This window comes from Salmo salar, chromosome 02 (genome assembly GCF_965601325.2).
Source record: "Salmo salar chromosome 02, fSalSal1, whole genome shotgun sequence".
Lineage (NCBI taxonomy): Eukaryota > Metazoa > Chordata > Actinopteri > Salmoniformes > Salmonidae > Salmo > Salmo salar.
Window position 1 is genome coordinate 41,355,931 of NC_138292.1, and position 18,165 is coordinate 41,374,095.

The window sequence follows — 18,165 nt, forward strand, 5'->3', positions numbered from 1 at the left end:
TAGGGAACATTTCGCGGAATGTCACTGGAGACGGGTCGAGACGAGACGCACCTGGGGAATTTACAGGGACAGAGCTGCACTGTCTATGACACACTGGAATATGCGTTCTTGAATATTTGTGAAAATGTATACCACCGAACGCAGACGTATGAGCCTGCACGAGGTCAAGAGAAAGGATCCGATTTGGGTATCAGCTGGAAGTTTATGGCAGGACCCTTTGGCTATTGATCTCAGCACCTCGAATAAGATTATGTCACCCCGGAGCCGGACTAGGGCTGTTGCTGTTGCATACATTATCGTTGAAGATGCATCCCTGCCACCGACAGAAGAGAACCTGACACTGAAGTCTGTGAAAGAAGCCTGCGCGGACACGCACGCGGTGTTCAAAACCATTCCTTTCGAGAGGATATCGCTTGGGACGACTGACGTTCTTGATATCTTCTACAATGCAGGCAAGTATAGTCATGTCGACTGTCAGCAAGGCATTTGCCACACCACACTACTTCATTCTTCAAAATTGTTGGCCAAAAAGTTAGTGTGTGAGTGTCTTCTGCACACACAGGTATTTTAAGTGTGTACTTGCGCTGCACGGGTGTTTTCGAATTTCGACACCCAATTTGACCCTTCTCTTTTGACAGATGTGGCAGTTGTGGAAATTAGTGACACTTGCTGCCAGCAGTCACTCTTCTATCACCTGGGCGTAAGAGAGAGCTTCAGCATGACCAATAACATCATCCTGTATTGTTACAAACAGGACAGTGACCTGCAAGCACTCAAGGTACACCCAGGACATCGTGAGAGTTTACAATTATTAAATGATTGAGGAAGTGACCAAGTGGGCCTTTTGCCAGCTCACTTTGGGGGGAAATTGGGTTGTAAACAGATTTTAGGGTGTGACATTTTGGAAAAAGTAGGCTACAGTGCCATAAAGATGTCCCTTCTATTGCCACAACAATCCCACCACCAGTTGCATAATATTGCCAATAACTACTGCTGTCCTTTTTTTTTTATATATATAAGGATTTGTGACTTTTTTAGCCCAGATTTCTCTGATATAGGTTGATCCTAAGGTTGTTTTCTCAGGATTGTTGAACAAAGGTTGAATTGCAGTCTTTTATGGGTTTATAGGTCAATGGATTTCCTTAGGCCTATCAAGCGGATGTGTGTGTTTAGTAGATATGTGTGTTTAAAGCAGCGCCACTATTAGAGCATGATACCACTGGTCTGGATAAGGTAGCAAGGTGAGTACTCCATTGTCATAAGTCCTCAAGCAGGCATATGACAATGGAACAGTGTTCATCACCTCCATTTATATTTATAAAGGTTTTGCAGAGATGGGATTAAGCAAAAACATTTCCTAATATTTGAACACACGTTAATACAGTGGTTCCAACGTGAATATTGTATATGTTTCTGTTTGCTAATAGTGTGCTGGGGTTTGGTCATAATGTTTATGTATGCTGCATATAGGTAACGCTTGTGTGTGAGAGCTTGAATGTTAATGCTCATATGTGTGTCTTCCCTCAGGAGCAGTGCGGGAGCTACACGTTCATCCCGTATGTAGTGTTGCCACAGGGCAAGGTGTTTGCCTGCGATGCAACCCTCTTAAACGGCATCAAAGAACTGATGCAGCCAAGCTTCCAACTAGAACCCCTCCTCACCCCACTGGTAGAGAGGCTCATCCAACTGCTGGATAATGTGCACGTTCATGCCAGGTCAGCATGTCATGCGACCCACGCTGCATGTATAGTTATTCCCTTATGACTCCCTCATTGTCTTTCACTTCGTTTTTTTTTTCTTGCTCAACCAATCTGCTTGGTTTGATAGCTTGGTTGGGTGGGATAATAGCAGCAAATAAGCTTGGAAATGTCTAGACTGCCCAAATGCAAATGTCTTTCAGTTAGACATGAGATATTATCAGTCATTTGTGTTATATATAATATATGCCCCTGGATCACAAGCATTTTCAGGGATTAAGTGTAAGTGTAAGGGTACAACTGACTCTCTTATTAGTGAGTACTTCCGGGAGTCCATCCGGCATGAGATCCGCACGGCCCGGGAGCGCTTCAGTGGCCAGGATTTGAGTCAGGAGCTGGGCCGCATCCAGAAGCGCCTTGACACGGTGGAGCTGCTCAGCCCAGACATCATCATGAACCTACTGCTGTCGTACCGGGATGTCCAGGTGGGCTTAGCTATGGGAGCGAGGGACCTGGATCATGTTTATTAGGTTACACTGTAGCAAAGCTTTGTGTAATGGAAAATGGAAACGAGCGCTTCTTATCGGACAAGTCCAGGTAGTCCCTACCATTTGGTGCCTAATGAACACGACCCAGGGCTCAGTGGTTCTGTGTTTGCCAGTGTCAAGACTGCCCTTGTTTATCTTATGGTGGCTGTCGTGTTTGGGTAGTAGATTTTTTTGGCATGGGCTCACTTTTATGACTGTGGAATGCTTTTGTGGTGTTTTAAACTGAGAATCGGCGATATGGCGTTACCACGTGCAGACGAATGAACCACTCGTTGCAGTTGAGCGTGACGCAAGACAGTTCATTCACAGAGTAACTGCTGCAGTGTGATTAGCTGCGGGACCAAAATAGCTGAGAAGTTTAGCCTCGTGCCTCATACTTTTAGTTGGTGTGGAAATTGGCCCAACTCTGCAGTTTACGTCATGCATCACCGAATCTACCTTTAAAACCTGTGTGTTAGTGTGGCGGATCTACAGTCTGCGTGATGGTTGCCTGTGTTTGGTTGACTACCTTCATGAAACACATGCTCTTTCTCTGCAAACACAAAGACCAATATAAAGGGGATTGAATGCTAACACTGATTAGATGGCAGGCCTCCATGGTCATTCTAAGTAAAAAATAAGCTCATCTTCTCAGGGGTCTCAGTTGTAGGCAAGAACTTTTAGGGTTGGGTGATATTACGATAATATCGGATATCGAAGAGGATTGACAGCCATCGCTGATGGTGATGTGACAGACAATGTATAGCCTGTTTCAACCTGATTTGCTCCATGGAGTAAAGAGCTGACTGGGCAGCCGACAGCAGAGCCATGCCAAGTGGCCTATTTCTTTGCTATAGCCTGCATAACCTATTTCAATAAATATGTTACAAAGAATGCAAAAGAACAATGTAGACAGTTAAGATTTTCACCAAAGCAGCGCAAAATGTCCTTTCAGAAAGATATATTTTTTCATTCTCAATGGGCACAATAGTTTGATGGGAAAATCTAATGAGAAGTTAAAAGGAAACTTACAGCTGAGCAAAGCTTATGAAAGAAATGTGTAGAGTAGTCCTACTTCAATAGCCTATTATTAGCGATATACAGAACCTACCTACAATATATAGAAGCCTATACCTAATAAGAGAGGAAGATTAGGCAAAAATGCAAATCATTGAATAATTATCCAGTTCTGGGGACAGCAGAGTTACGTGCTCTGCAGCCGGGCCCTTCATGATTTACAACCCATAATATATGTCGGCACACACTTATTTTATGCCACAGCTCCAACAGAGAGGAATAGGCTACTAAAATATGTTTTAGCAGGCTTTTTAGTGTCCATTTTATAACTATGTATTATTTTAAATGTAAACAAATATACAGTACCAGTCAAAACACATATGGAATCATGTAGTAACCATAAAAGTGTTAAACAAATCAAAATATATTTTATGTTTGAGATTCTTCAAAGTAGCCACCCTTTGCCTTGATGACAGCTTTGTACACTGTTGGCATTCTCTCAAACAGCTTCATGAGGTAGTCATCAGGAATGCATTTCAATTAACAGGTGTGCCTTGTTAAAAGTTAATTTGTGGAATTTCTTTCCTTAATGCCAATCAGTTGTGTTGTGACAAGGTAGGGTTAGTATACAGAAGATAGCCCTATTTGGTGAAAGACCAAGTCCATATTATTGCAAGAACAGCTCAAATAAGCAATGAGAATTGACAGTCCATTACTTTAAGACATTAAGGTCAGTCAATCCGGAAAATTTCAAGAATTTTGAAAGTTTCTTCTAGTGCTGTCTCAAAAACCATCAAGCGCTATGATGAAACTGGCTCTCTTGAGGACCGCCACAGGAAAGGAAGACCCAGAGGTACCTCTGCTGCAGAGGATAAGTTCATTAGAGTTTCCAGCCTCAGAAATTCCAGCCCAAATAAATGCTTCACAGAGTTCAAATAACAAACATATCTCAACATCAACTGTTCAGTGGAGACTGTGTGAATCAGGCCTTCAAGCTGCAAAGAAACCACAACTAAAGGACATCAATAAAAAGAATAGACTTGCTTGGGCCAAGAAACACGAGCAATGGACATTAGACCGGTGGAAATCTGTCCTTTGGTCTGATGAGGCCGAATTTGAGGTTTTTGGTTCCAACCTCATTGTCTTTGAGATGAAGAGTAGGTGAATGGATGATCTCTGCATGTGTGGTTCCCACCATGAAGCATGGAGGAGGAGGTGCGATGGTGTGGGGGTGCTTTGCTGTTGACACTGTCTGTGATTTATTTAGAATTCAAGGCACACTTAACCAGCATGGCTACCACAGCATTTTGTCATGATGCGCCATCCCATCTGCTTTGCGCTTAGTGGGACTATCATTTGTTTTTCAACTGGACAATGACCCAACACAACTCCAGACTGTAAGGGCTATTTGACCAAGGAGAGTGATGGAGTGCTATATCAGATGACCTGGCCTCCACAATCACCCGACCTCTACCCAATTGAGATGGTTTGGGATGAGTTGGACCTCAGAGTGAAGGAAAAGCAGCCAACAAGTGCTCAGCATATGTGGGAACTCCTTCAAGACTGTTGGAAAAGCATTCCAGGTGAAGCTGGTTGAGAGAATGCCAAGAGTGTGAAAAGCTGTCAAAGGCGAAGGGTAGCTACTTTGAAGAATCTAAAATATATTTTGATTTGTTTAGCACCTTTTTGCTTACTCCATGATTACATATATGTTATTTCATAGTTTTGATGTCTTCACTATTATTCTACAATGTAGAAATAAAGAAAATCCCTTGAATGAGTAGCTGTGTCCAAACTTTTGATTGGTACTGTATATATTTTTGGCTTGGCAAATAAAGGGGATATTAATTTTATATCACCATTTGTTATGGCTATTTAATCACGTTTGAACATAGGTTGACATCGCGCAACCCTACATGCATGTATAAGAAGTACTGCAGGGGTTAAAGTAAATCAATTTGAGGGAGGATCTTCACTTTGTGTGTCTATTTAAAAAATATTAAAGGTGTCTGCAGCTATGCCTAATTTATAATGCTTTGAAATCAGAGATGATATTATAATGTTGATAAAGGGTTTGCTGTAATCCAGTCCTCTTTCTGACTTCAGGACTACGATGCCATTATCAAACTGGTAGAGAGCCTGAACAACTTGCCCACGTGCTTGGTGGCTGCCCAGCAGAATATCAATTTTCACTACATATTTGCTTTAAACAGGTACCATTGTTCCTCCACTTGTGAATTGCTCACATATTCTGTTTGACGATAGTCTTTCACATGATATCATAGAAGGAAATAATGTATATACAACACTAAATGGGTTAAAGCCAACCCCCATTTGAACACTTAATTAGGGGGCTTGCTGAAAGCACAGTACCGTAATTTCCGGACTATTAAGCGCACCTGAATATGAGCCGCACCCACTGATTTTTTTTATTTATTTTGAACGTAAATAAGCCGCACATGTCTATAAGCCGCAGGTGCCTACCGGTACATTGAAACAAATGAACTTTACACAGGCTTTAACGAAACACGGCTTGTAACAAAAATAAATAGGCTTTAACGAAACACGGCTTGTAACAAAAATAATAATAATTTGCAGTAAGCTTTAGTTGTCTTTTTGCACTGAGTCAATTCCTCACCTCACGCTGCTGTTTCCAACGTCTTATCATCGACTCATTAAGACCAAGCTCCCGTGCAGCAGCTCTATTTCCTTTTCCAACAGCCAGATCAATCGCCTTCAACTTGAAAGCTGCATCATATGCATTTCTCCGTGTCTTTGCCATGATGAGGGTGACAAAATGACTACCGTAATCAGAATGATGGGAAGTTTGAGAGCGCTCGATTTAATCTAAACAGTAAACAAAAAAGTTGTTTGAACTTAACCCGTTCGGCAATTTCATTGGTCTAATGAAAGCTTCATGCCGCCAAAAAACTGAGCACGTCACAGAATGTTTTTTTTTTAGAGAAATAAATTGAAAGCGGGAAAAATCCATATATTAGCCGCGTCATTGTTTTAAGCCGCGAGGTTCAAAGCGTGGGAAAAAATTTGCGGCTTATAGTCCGGAATTTACAGTACTGTTTTTTTCCCCCTATCTTTATTATTTTAGACGGCTGAAGCAAGCACACAGATTTTCTTCAAGACATTTTCCCGACACTTTAACTTTGAGCACGACACAGGCTGTTGATTCTGAGGATTCCATCTGTCATAATGTTTCCTAATCTTTGACCTTCAGGAGGAATCGTCCAGGTGACCGTGCCAAGGCCCTGGAGGTGATTCTGCCCATTGTGGAGTCAGGTGACAGGGTGGCGTCGGACGTGCACTGCCTCTGTGGCCGTATCTATAAAGACATGTTCATGAGCTCTGGCTTTAAAGACCATCGCAGTCGAGACCAGGCCTGCTACTGGTGAGACCTACCATTACAGTGTCCATATTAGTACAGCCTTAGAGTCACAAGGAGTTGGTGTCAAAGCCACTCGGACTTGTCGGTTGTCCTAATATGCACACCGTACCCACAGCATCCCTTCACTCACTCCAGTCAAGTCCTCCTTACTAGGGCTCTACATCAGTCTGTTATGTTATCCCTTTGAGTTCCCTCCATCCTTTTCAGTTACACTTTACTTGAGTCCTCTGTCATAAAGGCTACATAACACTGTTAGAATTAAGACATAGCAGATGGCATCAATAGTCATGACACCTGGTGTCAGGCTTATGACAACTGACACACCTGATACTATATGATACGCTGTTATTAAACAAATCATTGCTTAGGTCAGCTCATTGACTAGGCAGCAATAAATGTTTATTAATGAATCCATTTTAATCTCCCTTCATGAATTCTCCCCCAGGTACGGCAAAGCCTTCGAGACAGAGCAAACCCTTCACTCCGGCATCAACAACGTTGTCCTCTTGATGGCTGCCGGTCACGAATTTGACACCTCCATCGAGCTGCGCAAAATAGGTACGTTGTTCTCACCGACACTCCACTGCCCTGAATCAGTAGCCTGTCAAGGGGAACTAGTGTGGTTAAGTAAACTACAATTGCCTTGTTATATTTATCCATGCCGGTAATCAACCGCAGTGAATGTGGGCTAATTGTTGGTGCAGTCGTACTCCCTGCCAATCACTACCATAATTACTAACAGCCTGCATAAGGACACTAAATAATTACACCCCTACATTATTTATCAATTCATGTCACTGTTATTCTTTTTGGGCTTCTGTGTCATGTCTTTTTCTTTTGTTACATTTCGATGCCATACTGTTAGCCTGAAAAGAAAAGAAAAATAATAATACTAATATTCTCACTATCTAACCTCTGTGTCTGTCTGCGCCCGTCTGTTTGTGTTTGTTGTGTGTGTTTCTAGGCGTGACCCTGAGCAGCCTGCTGGGGAGGAAGGGCAGCTTGGAGAAGATGCAGGACTACTGGGACGTAGGCTTCTACCTGGGAGCCAGCATCCTGGCCAACGAACACAGGAAGGTCATCGAGGCTTCAGAGAAACTCTACCGGCTCAATGCACCCATGTGGTGAGAGGAGTCACAGTTCATCTTGTTAGATCCTATGGTCATTGTCACTGCAGACATTCAAGACAGCACAAACAGATCTGGGACCAGGCAGGCATTCTTGATGTGAAATATATGAGTATATCATTCTTAACAGATTCCTCAATAACACTGATGTTTATATGAACCTGGTTTTTGACATTGACATTATTAGAAACCAGGATGAGAGGGCACATTTCAAAATATCCTGTTAAAGGGCCAGTAGAGTCATCCGGATTAAATGTAAAATAGCCTTTATTTTTTCCTGATTTTAAAAATGCTCCAAATTTGAGAAAATGCACTTTTTCTCTCATGTCTAACTATCAGTAAGGCTGAAAAGACAGGCTGAGTGGGCAGGGAGCTAATAGGCTGAGTGGGGGGGGGCGCTCGCCTTGACTGACAGTTATTTGAAATACTTATGACAAGAAACTTGGATGTAATGAGCAGTGTTGCAGTGAGATCATGAAGTTAGCTAGCTAGTTCATCTTGTAGCTAGTTCATCTTGGACAATTTCAGTTGAAACTGGACAGGGTGAGGTGTGGGTATGCCTCATAAAATATATACAGTTGAAGTTGGAAGTTTACGTACACTATAGCCAAATACATTTAAACTCAGTTTTTCACAATTCCTGACATTTAATCCAAGTAAGAAATCCCTGTTTTACGTCAGTTAGGATCACCACTTTATTTTATGAATGTGAAATGTCAGAATAATAGTAGAAAGAATGATTTATTTCAGCTTTTATTTCTTTCATCACATTCCCAGTGGGTCAGAAGTTTACATACACTCAATTAGTATTTGGTAGCGTTGCCTTTAAATTGTTTAACTTGGGTCAAACGTTTCGGGTAGCCTTCCACAAGACTTCCACAATAAGTTGGGTGAATTTTGGCCCATTCCTCCTGACAGAGCTGGTGTAACTCAGTCAGGTTTGTAGGCCTCCTTGCTCGCACACACTTTTTCAGTTCTGCCCACAAATGTTCTATAGGATTGAGGTCAGGGCTTTGTGATGGCCACTCCAATACCTTGACTTTGTTGTCCTTAAGCCATTTTGCCACAACTTTGGAAGTATGCTTGGGGTCATTTTCCACTTGGAAGACCCATTTGTGACCTAGCTTTAATTTCCTGACTGATGTCTTGAGATGTTGCTTCGATATATCCACATAATTGTCCTCCCTCATGATGCCATCTATTTTGTGAAGTCTACCAGTCCCTCCTGCAGCAAATCACCCCCACAACATGATGCTGCCACCCTCGTGCTTCACGTTTGGGATGGTGTTCTTCGGCTTGCAAGCATCCCCCTTTTTCCTCCAAACATAATGATGGTCATTATGGCCAAACAGTTCTATTTTTGTTTCATCAGACCAGAGGACATTTCTCCAAAAAATACGATCTTTGTCCCCATGTGTAGTTGCAAACCGTAGTCTGGCTTTTTTATGGTGGTTTTGGAGCAGTGGCTTCTTCCTGGCTGAGCGGCCTTTCAGGTTATGTCGATATAGGACTCGTTTTACTGTGGACAAAGTGGTACTTTTGCATCTTCACAAGGTCCTTTGCTGTTCTGGGATTGATTTGCATTTTTCGCACCAAAGAACGTTCATCTCTAGGAGACATAACGCGTCTCCTTCCTGAGCGGTATGACGGCTGCGTGGTCCCATGGTGTTTATACTTGCGTGCTATTGTTTGTACAGATGGTCGTGGTACCGTCAGGCGTTTGGAAATTGCTCCCAAGGATGAACCAGACTTCTGGAGGTCTACAATTTTTTTTCTGAGGTCTTGGCTGACTTGATTTTTCCATGATGTCAAGCGAAGAGGCACTGAGTTTGAAGGTAGGCCTTGAAATACATCCACAGGTACACCTCCAATTGACTCAAATTATGTCAATTAGCCTATCAGAAGCTTCTAAAGCCATGACATCATTTTCTGGAATTTTCCAAGCTGTTTTAAAGGCAGTCAACTTAGTGTATGTAAACTTCTGACCCACTGAAATTGTGATACAGCGAGTTGTAAGTTAAATAATCTGTCTGTAAACAATTATTGGAAAAATTACTTGTGTCATGCACAAAGTGATGTCCTAACCGACTTGCCAAAACTATAGTTTGTTAACAAGAAATGTGTGGAGTGGTTGAAAAACTAGTTTTAATGACTCCAACCTAAGTGTATTTAAACTTCCGACTTCAAGTGTGTGTGTGTGTTGACTGCCAGACCATATTTATAAACCATGACTATCAATGATGTCAGGATCTCCCGTTTGGCATGTCTCTTCTCTTGCATTTTGCAGCAGAACTGACATATGTTGACATGACAACCGCGTTTTGAGTTTTGAACGAGCCTTCCCCCCCCCCCCCCCCCCCCCCCCCTTTTGTTCCATGCTGGCTGAAGAACTAGCTAGCCAGTAACTAGCAAACACCAGTCACAGATAAAAGGGGAAACCTATAATTATCTTTGCCGTTGATGAATAGGAGAAACCTGTAATTTGATGTCACCTTGCAGTCAGATTTTAGTACCAATAGACTAGCTAGCTATGTAAACCACACCCCTCTGCAAACACACCTTCTGTGCTGATGGTTACGAGTCGGTACTTATTTAAATGAGGCAATAAGACGTTACCATCGGTGTATTAAAATGAGGGCTTTATGTGATGTCACACGAAACCCTAAATTATCCCGCCACCTGAATTCAAGTTTTTGACTCGGGGAGGGGAACAGTAGCTTTATGAGCAGACTTGATCAATGTACCAGCAACAGTCATTTTTCCTACTTTGTTCATCCTACTTTGATTTGGTTTGGTTTGATCCAAATATCTTCCATTTGATGAAAAAAATGATTTTGAGTATGCGGGACCTTTAATGTTAAAGATACTGTCCATTTAGGGGACCCTTTTCCCCTAAGCAAAAGTTTGGTATGACCTCTTTTAAGGTCAATGTTTTGAACTTTATTTTGATATTCAAATGCTTATTCGCATCTTTCTTTTAAGGTATGTGGGCTCGATCATGGAGACGTTCATCTTGTACCATCAGTTCACCAAGCCCCCGGAGGTGAAACCGTCTAAACAGGAGACTGTGGACTTCTGGATGGAGCTGATGCTGCAAGCCTGCAAGCCCACTGTTTCCACTGACCGCTGCCCAGTAAGACCTCACCACAGCTCCCAGTACATTCAGCTTTATTTAGTTAGAGCATAGCGGCATGTTGCCAAGACACTCTGTCAGACACTACCGCTCCAAGTACTCCCAGTTCCTCAAACCCACATTGCTTTGTGAGACCTCAATAGATTCTCTCTGCCTAGTATATAACAGTTCTGGGCATTCAAATGCAGTGCAGTAAAAAATATTTGCTTTTACATGCATTTAACTGCACGGTCATGGTCAGATAATTGCTAATGATGTTGGCACTTGGCGTCACCCTCCCGGGAGAGTTTGTCACATTGACAATGTACAGTACCTTTCTGCAGCAAAAGTATTTGGAAAAGGAACCTTTTAATGCCAAAAACGGTTATCACCATTAACCATTGCCGTTCCTCAGGTTCTGATCCTGGAGCCGACCAAAGTGCTCCAGCCCACCATAGTGTGTGTGAGTGAGGAGGACGACAGCTGCACGGTTCGGCTCAACCACATCACACCCCTGAAGGTACAGACCATGTTTGGCATGACAATGACCATAAGAGTTGGCTATACAGGACAAGCAGATCTGGGACCAGGTAAACGGACCCCTCTTCCACCTTGTAGATATTGAACTACTGAGTTATACTGTACACGTCTACAGTTTTCAACATGTTAAGACATAGGAAATGGTAGTTCAAGAAGGGTGTGTTTAACCAGAATAGGCGTGGAGTGTTTTCAAAACGGCACCACGTCAGTGACGGGAAAGAAGACATGCCTATAATCGTCTAAGGAGGATGTGTGCACCCGCGCGTGCATACTTTGTGTGTGTGTGTGCGCAGGTGCGTGCATACTTTGTGTGTGTTTAGACTGTTGAGTGAGAATTTTGACAGTCTGCCATGTCTTCCCTTCCATAGAAAGGCCAGAAAGCCCAGTGGACTTTCCCAGCCTCGCAAATCCGGGGAGTGAGGTACAGTAACGTACAGTGTGTGCTAACATATCTTGGCTAAATTCCTGGCCCTGTGATGTGTGGGTGTGTCGTGTTCACACCTGCAGCCCATACACATCACCAGGGCTAGTCTACCAGACCTAGGTTCAAATACTATTTGAAATATTTCAGCATTTCCTTTAGCCTGCCTGGAGTTCCAGATGGGCGGAGTTTGCAGGTTTGCGACTACTCTATTGGTTCCATTGCGCCAGGCAAGCTCAATCAAGCCCAGCTTAAGTATTTGAATGGATTTCAAATAGTATTTGAAGCCAGGTTGCGGTCTACTGAGTCTAAACACTTTATCTGTCTGGTGGACTTGGCCACTGCCATCAGGGTGTTTTTGTCTGTGTTGTTTTCAAAGACTGTGACTGGATGTGTGTGTGTGTCCGTGTCTATTTGTCTGTGGAGGTCACTGTGTACTTTAACCTTGTTTTGCTTACCGAATTGCCTCCAGGGCGATAGATAGATTTGATTTTCTTTCAGTTTATATTTGCAACACTGTCACCCAAGGCTGGGCGATATGGCCAAAATCTCATATCCCGATATAGGTCATTTCATATCCAGATAACGATACATATCACGATATAGCACATTTTCTGTAAATTCAATGAATAAATAATTGGTATAAAATGACCATGTAAAGGCCTATTTCTTATTACATTTCTTATTTACATTTATACGCAACAAATAAAAGGTATTTACTCATATTTGATTATTTCTCCTTTTATTTAGAACCTTTGTGCAAATTTTCAATTAAGCATGTAACAATATGAATGTATAAAATCTAAAAAGGTAAATAGAAAACACTTCAACTGTAGTTGCAAACAAAATAAATATAGGCCTAAAATATATAATAAATATTTTTAGGGGCTTGCCTGTTTTGCATGTTATTTTGGCATTAATACGTGTCACATATCAATTTGCATTTGGTACCTTGGGTCGAGCGTTAGCACCAACTCACAAAACCCCCGTTTCTCGACCGTGTAAATTTGGGCCGTGTCTTTGCAGATGTAAGTTGTAACGGCAGCTATTATCTCCTTCCATCTTTGCGATTATTTTCCATATGGTGTGCCGCGGGCAAAAGTCTCTTGCAATGTCTGAGTCGGGGGTTTGTTTTGAGCACTCGACTACTTTTTTGGGTCTCATCCGTAGACTCTGTCCACACTCTTTCACATGATTCTTACGCAGGTGGTGAAAGAGGTTAGTGGTGTATGAGCCTGTCGTCGGGACCGGCCTGCGGCATATTTTGCAGAGGACGGTTTTCTGGTCCGTGTCAGACTTTTCATACCTAAACTACGTCCATGCGACCGAAGTAGCCCCTCTTTTAGGTACGAGCTCCGTGTCATGTTCACTCTCCTCCATGTTTGTTTGTGTTGCAAATTTCCTTCCACACGGCACGTTTGACGAAAAATATTGCTGTGAAGTGTGTGATTTGCGACACAACGAAGTAAACGATAGAAAAACGTCTATCGTCACACGATATATATCGTCATATCGCCAGGCCTACTGTCACCTGGTGGCTTCAAACATATCAGTATTTCAATTTATACGAGATGGAAAGAAAACGTCCTTCTCTGAATTGGAGAGCCACATATTGAATGTGCTATTGTTGGCTTTTCTTGTCATTATTCATATTCCCTTCACTTTGTTTGCCTGCATTGGTATTTTGAGAATACTTGTTAATTCATTGGGATGCCGCTGTTAGCTTTAAAGTGTTGTGTAGCTCTTAATGCCCCTCTTTAACCTTTTGACCTGTTCAGTGTTTCCAAGTTTGACGAGCGTAGCTGCTTCCTGTATGTCCTGGAGAACTCGGATGACTTCCAACTCTGCTTTCCCAGCGAGCTGCACTGTAAGGGGTGAGTCCCACACATGTACAAACATACTTGTACATAGACACACACGCGCACGCACGCACACCAAAAAGCAGCCTTTAGCCCAGCTGTCTAGCAGGAAGGGGTGTAACAACCATTGATTCCTTCGCCACATTCTCCTCACAAAACCTACATACAGATTGGGCCTGTTCTTTCAACCATTATCACATGATTTGATTGTATTGACATGACAACTGTTAATGTTTATTTTACACTGGCGTAGTGAAAATAGAGCCTGCTTCTCTCTCCCCTTTCGGTGTGGATTGATAGGGATGTGCATTTTACATTGTGTGCTAATACAGTACATTATTAGCTAGGTGTTGTGTATTGGGATACAGTAAATTCCAGGTGTTATCCAAGACTTTCTGAGAAGGTAGGAAGTGGTTTTCATAGTAGTATTTGTGGAACCAGTGCCAGTTATTCGCCTTTCAGTCAAAAGGTCCCCTTTAATACTTCATGGCATATAAGATTGATAACAGTGCTGTGTACTGAATTTGTTTGCGTACGTTTCCGCAGGTCTTATCTATGATTTGCTTGTGAGGTCCATAAATATATGATTGACTGATATGTGACATGCTCACATGTATTTGAACTGACTTTCCATATGATTTAGTTTCTTGTGTGTGCTGTTTCTCCATCAGGTTCTGTGAGATGGTCAACTCTCTTCTAAGCCAGGCAGAATCCCCAGTGGAGTACCCCAGAGAGCTCACTGGAGGATTACTGGAGGTCAGCTAGGTTCTTTCTCAATTCATATTTCCTCTCTTCTTTCCTCCTTCTGAAAACGCATTGGGAACCAGGGTTCGAGGGGAGAGACATAGGACCTTCTCCTCCAATCCGGTTGAAAAGGAGTTGAGGAGAAAGGATTCAAGGAGTTGTGGAGACACAAATTGCGATAGGGCTGTAGAATCCTCCCTCTCGAGGCTGCTTTTTCTATTTTTGACCCCCCCCCCTTCCAGTACACAAACATGCCCTGTCATGATGGAGTCAATAGGTGAAAAGTTCCCCTTAACCGTTACCCAAGTAGTGCTATGGTTACTGTATTCCCAAACCCTCATTTTTGTGTGTGTTAAGTTCCTGGTATTCACAGAACATTGGATTCAGTCCAGCATGTCACTCCAGCAAACCTGGGTTTAATTACTATTTGAAATCATTTCAAATAGTATTTCAGTTCACTGCAGTTCAGAGCAGCAGCAGGTTTCTAAATGAACATCCTTTTCCATTGCCTTGTGCTCTCTCTCAACCTTTTCTGTTGTGGTTGCTTGTGAAATTCTTTACAATATTTCTAACCCACACACTCTCTTAGACACATTTTTTATGAAACACACACACACGCACATGATAGTTTCACACCCGTGTTCCTGTTGAAATAAACCTCCCTTACCACCTGCAGTTTATCTATGAGACCAGCGAAAACAGAGACAAGGTGGTTCTGGGTAAAGGAACCTATGGCGTGGTGTATGCTGGGAGGGACCTGAGCAACCAAGTCCGCATCGCCATCAAGGAGATCCCAGAGAAAGACAGCACGTATGGAAAACGCATTTCCCCTTTTTTTTCTTCGCCTGGTCCCAGATCTGTTTTTAGCTGTATTGTCAAACAATGACCATACTTGTTGACACGACAGCACAACAACACAAAACAGTTCTGGGACCAGGCTACATTTCCCCTTTTTTTGTTGCCTGGTCCCAGTTCTGTTTTGCTGTATTGTCAAACAATGACCATACTTGTTGACACGACAGCACAAACAGATCTGGGGACAGGCTACTTTTCTTTGCACATGATACCATAAATCCGAATTATTATTTTAGCCTACTATGTGTAATATATTATACAATGTGAGCGAAACGATTCACGATTACTGATGACAATAATGAATGCGCAGATGTTTTCCTCAACATTCCAAATGTGTAATGTTTGCCCAGTATCCCCATAGCTACACCGGAATCTACTCCCTGAAGAGAAGAATGTCTATTTAGATTTCCCCATTCCTTGTTTACGAGCCTTCGACCTCGACTAAGAGCTTAGCCCCATAGTTAAAAAAATGTTAGTACTTAGTTCCTCTAGAATTAATGGCCACACAGGTTAAAGCAGCACATGACGGGTGCTTGTAAAGCTCTCATCAAATTCATACAGTACGTGTGGGTCACAACTACACCATGTCAGCACAACTGCAATATTGGAGTGAATTTTGTTGTTTTTCAATGATGGCACAGCTAGCACTAGCATTGTTTTAAGTTTTGTAGCAATGTTGTTATAACGGCAGATGAACACTGTCCCGTTTGCTAATGCTATGCAAATCTAGTGCCAATGCTAACTGTTGGTTCTCTCCCCATCTGTGTGTGAATCTCAGTTACTCCCAGCCTCTGCATGAGGAGATGGCTCTGCACAAGAGGCTGAAGCACAGGAACATCGTTCAGTACCTGGGCTCTATGAGTCAGGACGGCTTCATCAAGATCTTTATGGAGGAGGTTCCTGGAGGTACAGTGCATAGAAATATAATCTATTTCATTCTATATTCTATATTGAATCTCGTTCTGTTTCTATGGTCCCATAAACCAGGTCACACGCAACCGGTTTATTCAGTATTTCTAATTTCAACTTTTGTGCCTCTCTACTACAAATGTGTAGTCTTTAGACAAGTCTTTCTATCAATCCTTCACTTGGTATGTACAGTATTCATTCATTCTCTCACTGACGGAAGTTTTGGTAATCTTGTCCTGCTTTACCTTTTTTAAACTGCCGTATAGCTAATGGTTTCAGTATTCACTTCTCGGTTGTTGTGTCTCTCTACAACTCGTTCTTCTTCTTTCAATCTCTCTCCACCACTCACACACTGGTACTGTATTCACTCATTCCCTCATCAATACTTCCAGTCTTGCTCATCTTTCTCTGCTCCCCTAATTATGAAACTGTCACAATCAATCAAATGTATTTATAAAGGCCTTCTTACATCAGCTGATGTCACAAAGTGCTGTACAGAAACCCAGCCTAAAACCCCAAACAGCAAGCAATGCTGGTGTAGAAGCACGGTGGCTAGGAAAAACTCCCTAGAAAGGCTAGAACCTAGGAAGAAACCTAGAGAGGAACCAGGCTATGAGGGGTGGCCAGTCCTCTTCTGGCTGTGCCGGGTGGAGATTATAACAGAACATGGCCAAGACGTTCAAATCTTCATAGATGACCAGATGGGTCAAATAATAATAATCAGTGATTTGAGGGTGCAACAGGTCAGCACCTCGGGAGTAAATGTCAGTTGGCTTTTCATAGCCGACCATTCAGAGTACCTCTACTGCTCGTGCTGTCTCTAGAGAGTTGAAAACAGCAGGTCTGGGACAGGTAGCACGTCCGGTGAACAGGTCACGGTTCCATAGCCGCAGGTAGAACAGTTGAAACTGGAGCAGCAGCACGACCAGGTGGACTGGGGACAGCAAGGAGTCATCAGGCCAGGTAGTCCTGAGGCATACTTTAATTCACACAAGACACCGGATAAAACAGGAGAAATACTCCAGATATGACAGACTGACCCTAGCCCCCTGACACACAAACTACTGCAGCATAAATACTGGAGGCTGAGACAGGAGAGGTCGGGAGACAATGTGGCCCCGTCCGACGATACCCCCGGACAAGGCCAAACAGGCAGGATATAACCCCACCCACTTTTGCCAAAGGACAGCCCACCCACCACTAGAGGGATATCTTCAACCACCATCCGCCACGGCACAACCCAAAGGGGGGCGCTTACCAGGACAGGAGATCACTTCAGTGACTCAAGCGACACCCTCCTCCTAGGGACGGCATGGAAGAGCACAAGTAAGCCAGTGACTCAGCCCCTGTAATAGGGTTAGATAGAGGCAGAGAATCCCGGTGGAGAGAGGGGAACTGGCCAGGCAGAGACAGCAAGGGCGGTTCGTTGCTCCAGTGCCTTTCCGTTCACCTTCACACTCCTGGGCCAGACTACACTCAATCATAGGACCTACTGAAGAGATGAGTCTTCAATAAAGACTTAATGGTCAAGACGAGTCTGCATCTCTCGCATGGTTAGGCAGATCATTCCATAAAAATGGAGCTCTATATGAGAAAGCCCTGCCTCCAACTGTTTGCTTAGAAATTCTAGGGACAGTAAGGAGGCCTGCATCTTGTGACCGTAGCGTACGTGTAGGTATGTACGGCAGGACCAAATTGGAAAGATGGGTAGGAGCGAGCCCATGTAATGCTTTGTAGGTTAGCAGTAAAACCTTGAAATCAGCCCTTGCCTTAACAGGAAGCCAGTGTAGAGAGGCTAGCACTGGAGTAATATGATCACATTATTTGGTTCTAGTCAAGATTCTAGCAACCGTGTTTAGCACTAACTAAAGTTTATTTAGTGCTTGATCCGGGTAGCTGGAAAGTAGACCATTGCAGTAATATTACCTAGAAGTGACAAAAGCATGGATTAATTTTT

The 18,165-nt window shown here is 42.9% G+C and overlaps 1 protein-coding gene across 1 annotated transcript in view; it reads left to right on the forward strand.

The window, feature by feature from the left end:
- The window catches only part of LOC106583027 (mitogen-activated protein kinase kinase kinase 5), a 32,342-nt gene continuing 14,177 nt past the window's right edge, over positions 1-18,165 (forward strand). The window contains exons 1-15 of the mRNA XM_014166770.3: positions 1-452; positions 639-778; positions 1,528-1,715; positions 2,014-2,182; positions 5,348-5,454; positions 6,474-6,644; positions 7,087-7,199; positions 7,606-7,765; positions 10,751-10,901; positions 11,296-11,400; positions 11,789-11,841; positions 13,620-13,715; positions 14,372-14,456; positions 15,121-15,254; positions 16,078-16,205. Coding sequence (XP_014022245.3) covers positions 125-452; positions 639-778; positions 1,528-1,715; positions 2,014-2,182; positions 5,348-5,454; positions 6,474-6,644; positions 7,087-7,199; positions 7,606-7,765; positions 10,751-10,901; positions 11,296-11,400; positions 11,789-11,841; positions 13,620-13,715; positions 14,372-14,456; positions 15,121-15,254; positions 16,078-16,205 — 2,128 coding nt within the window. The 5' untranslated portion in view covers positions 1-124. The remainder of the gene's footprint in view (positions 453-638; positions 779-1,527; positions 1,716-2,013; positions 2,183-5,347; positions 5,455-6,473; positions 6,645-7,086; positions 7,200-7,605; positions 7,766-10,750; positions 10,902-11,295; positions 11,401-11,788; positions 11,842-13,619; positions 13,716-14,371; positions 14,457-15,120; positions 15,255-16,077; positions 16,206-18,165) is intronic.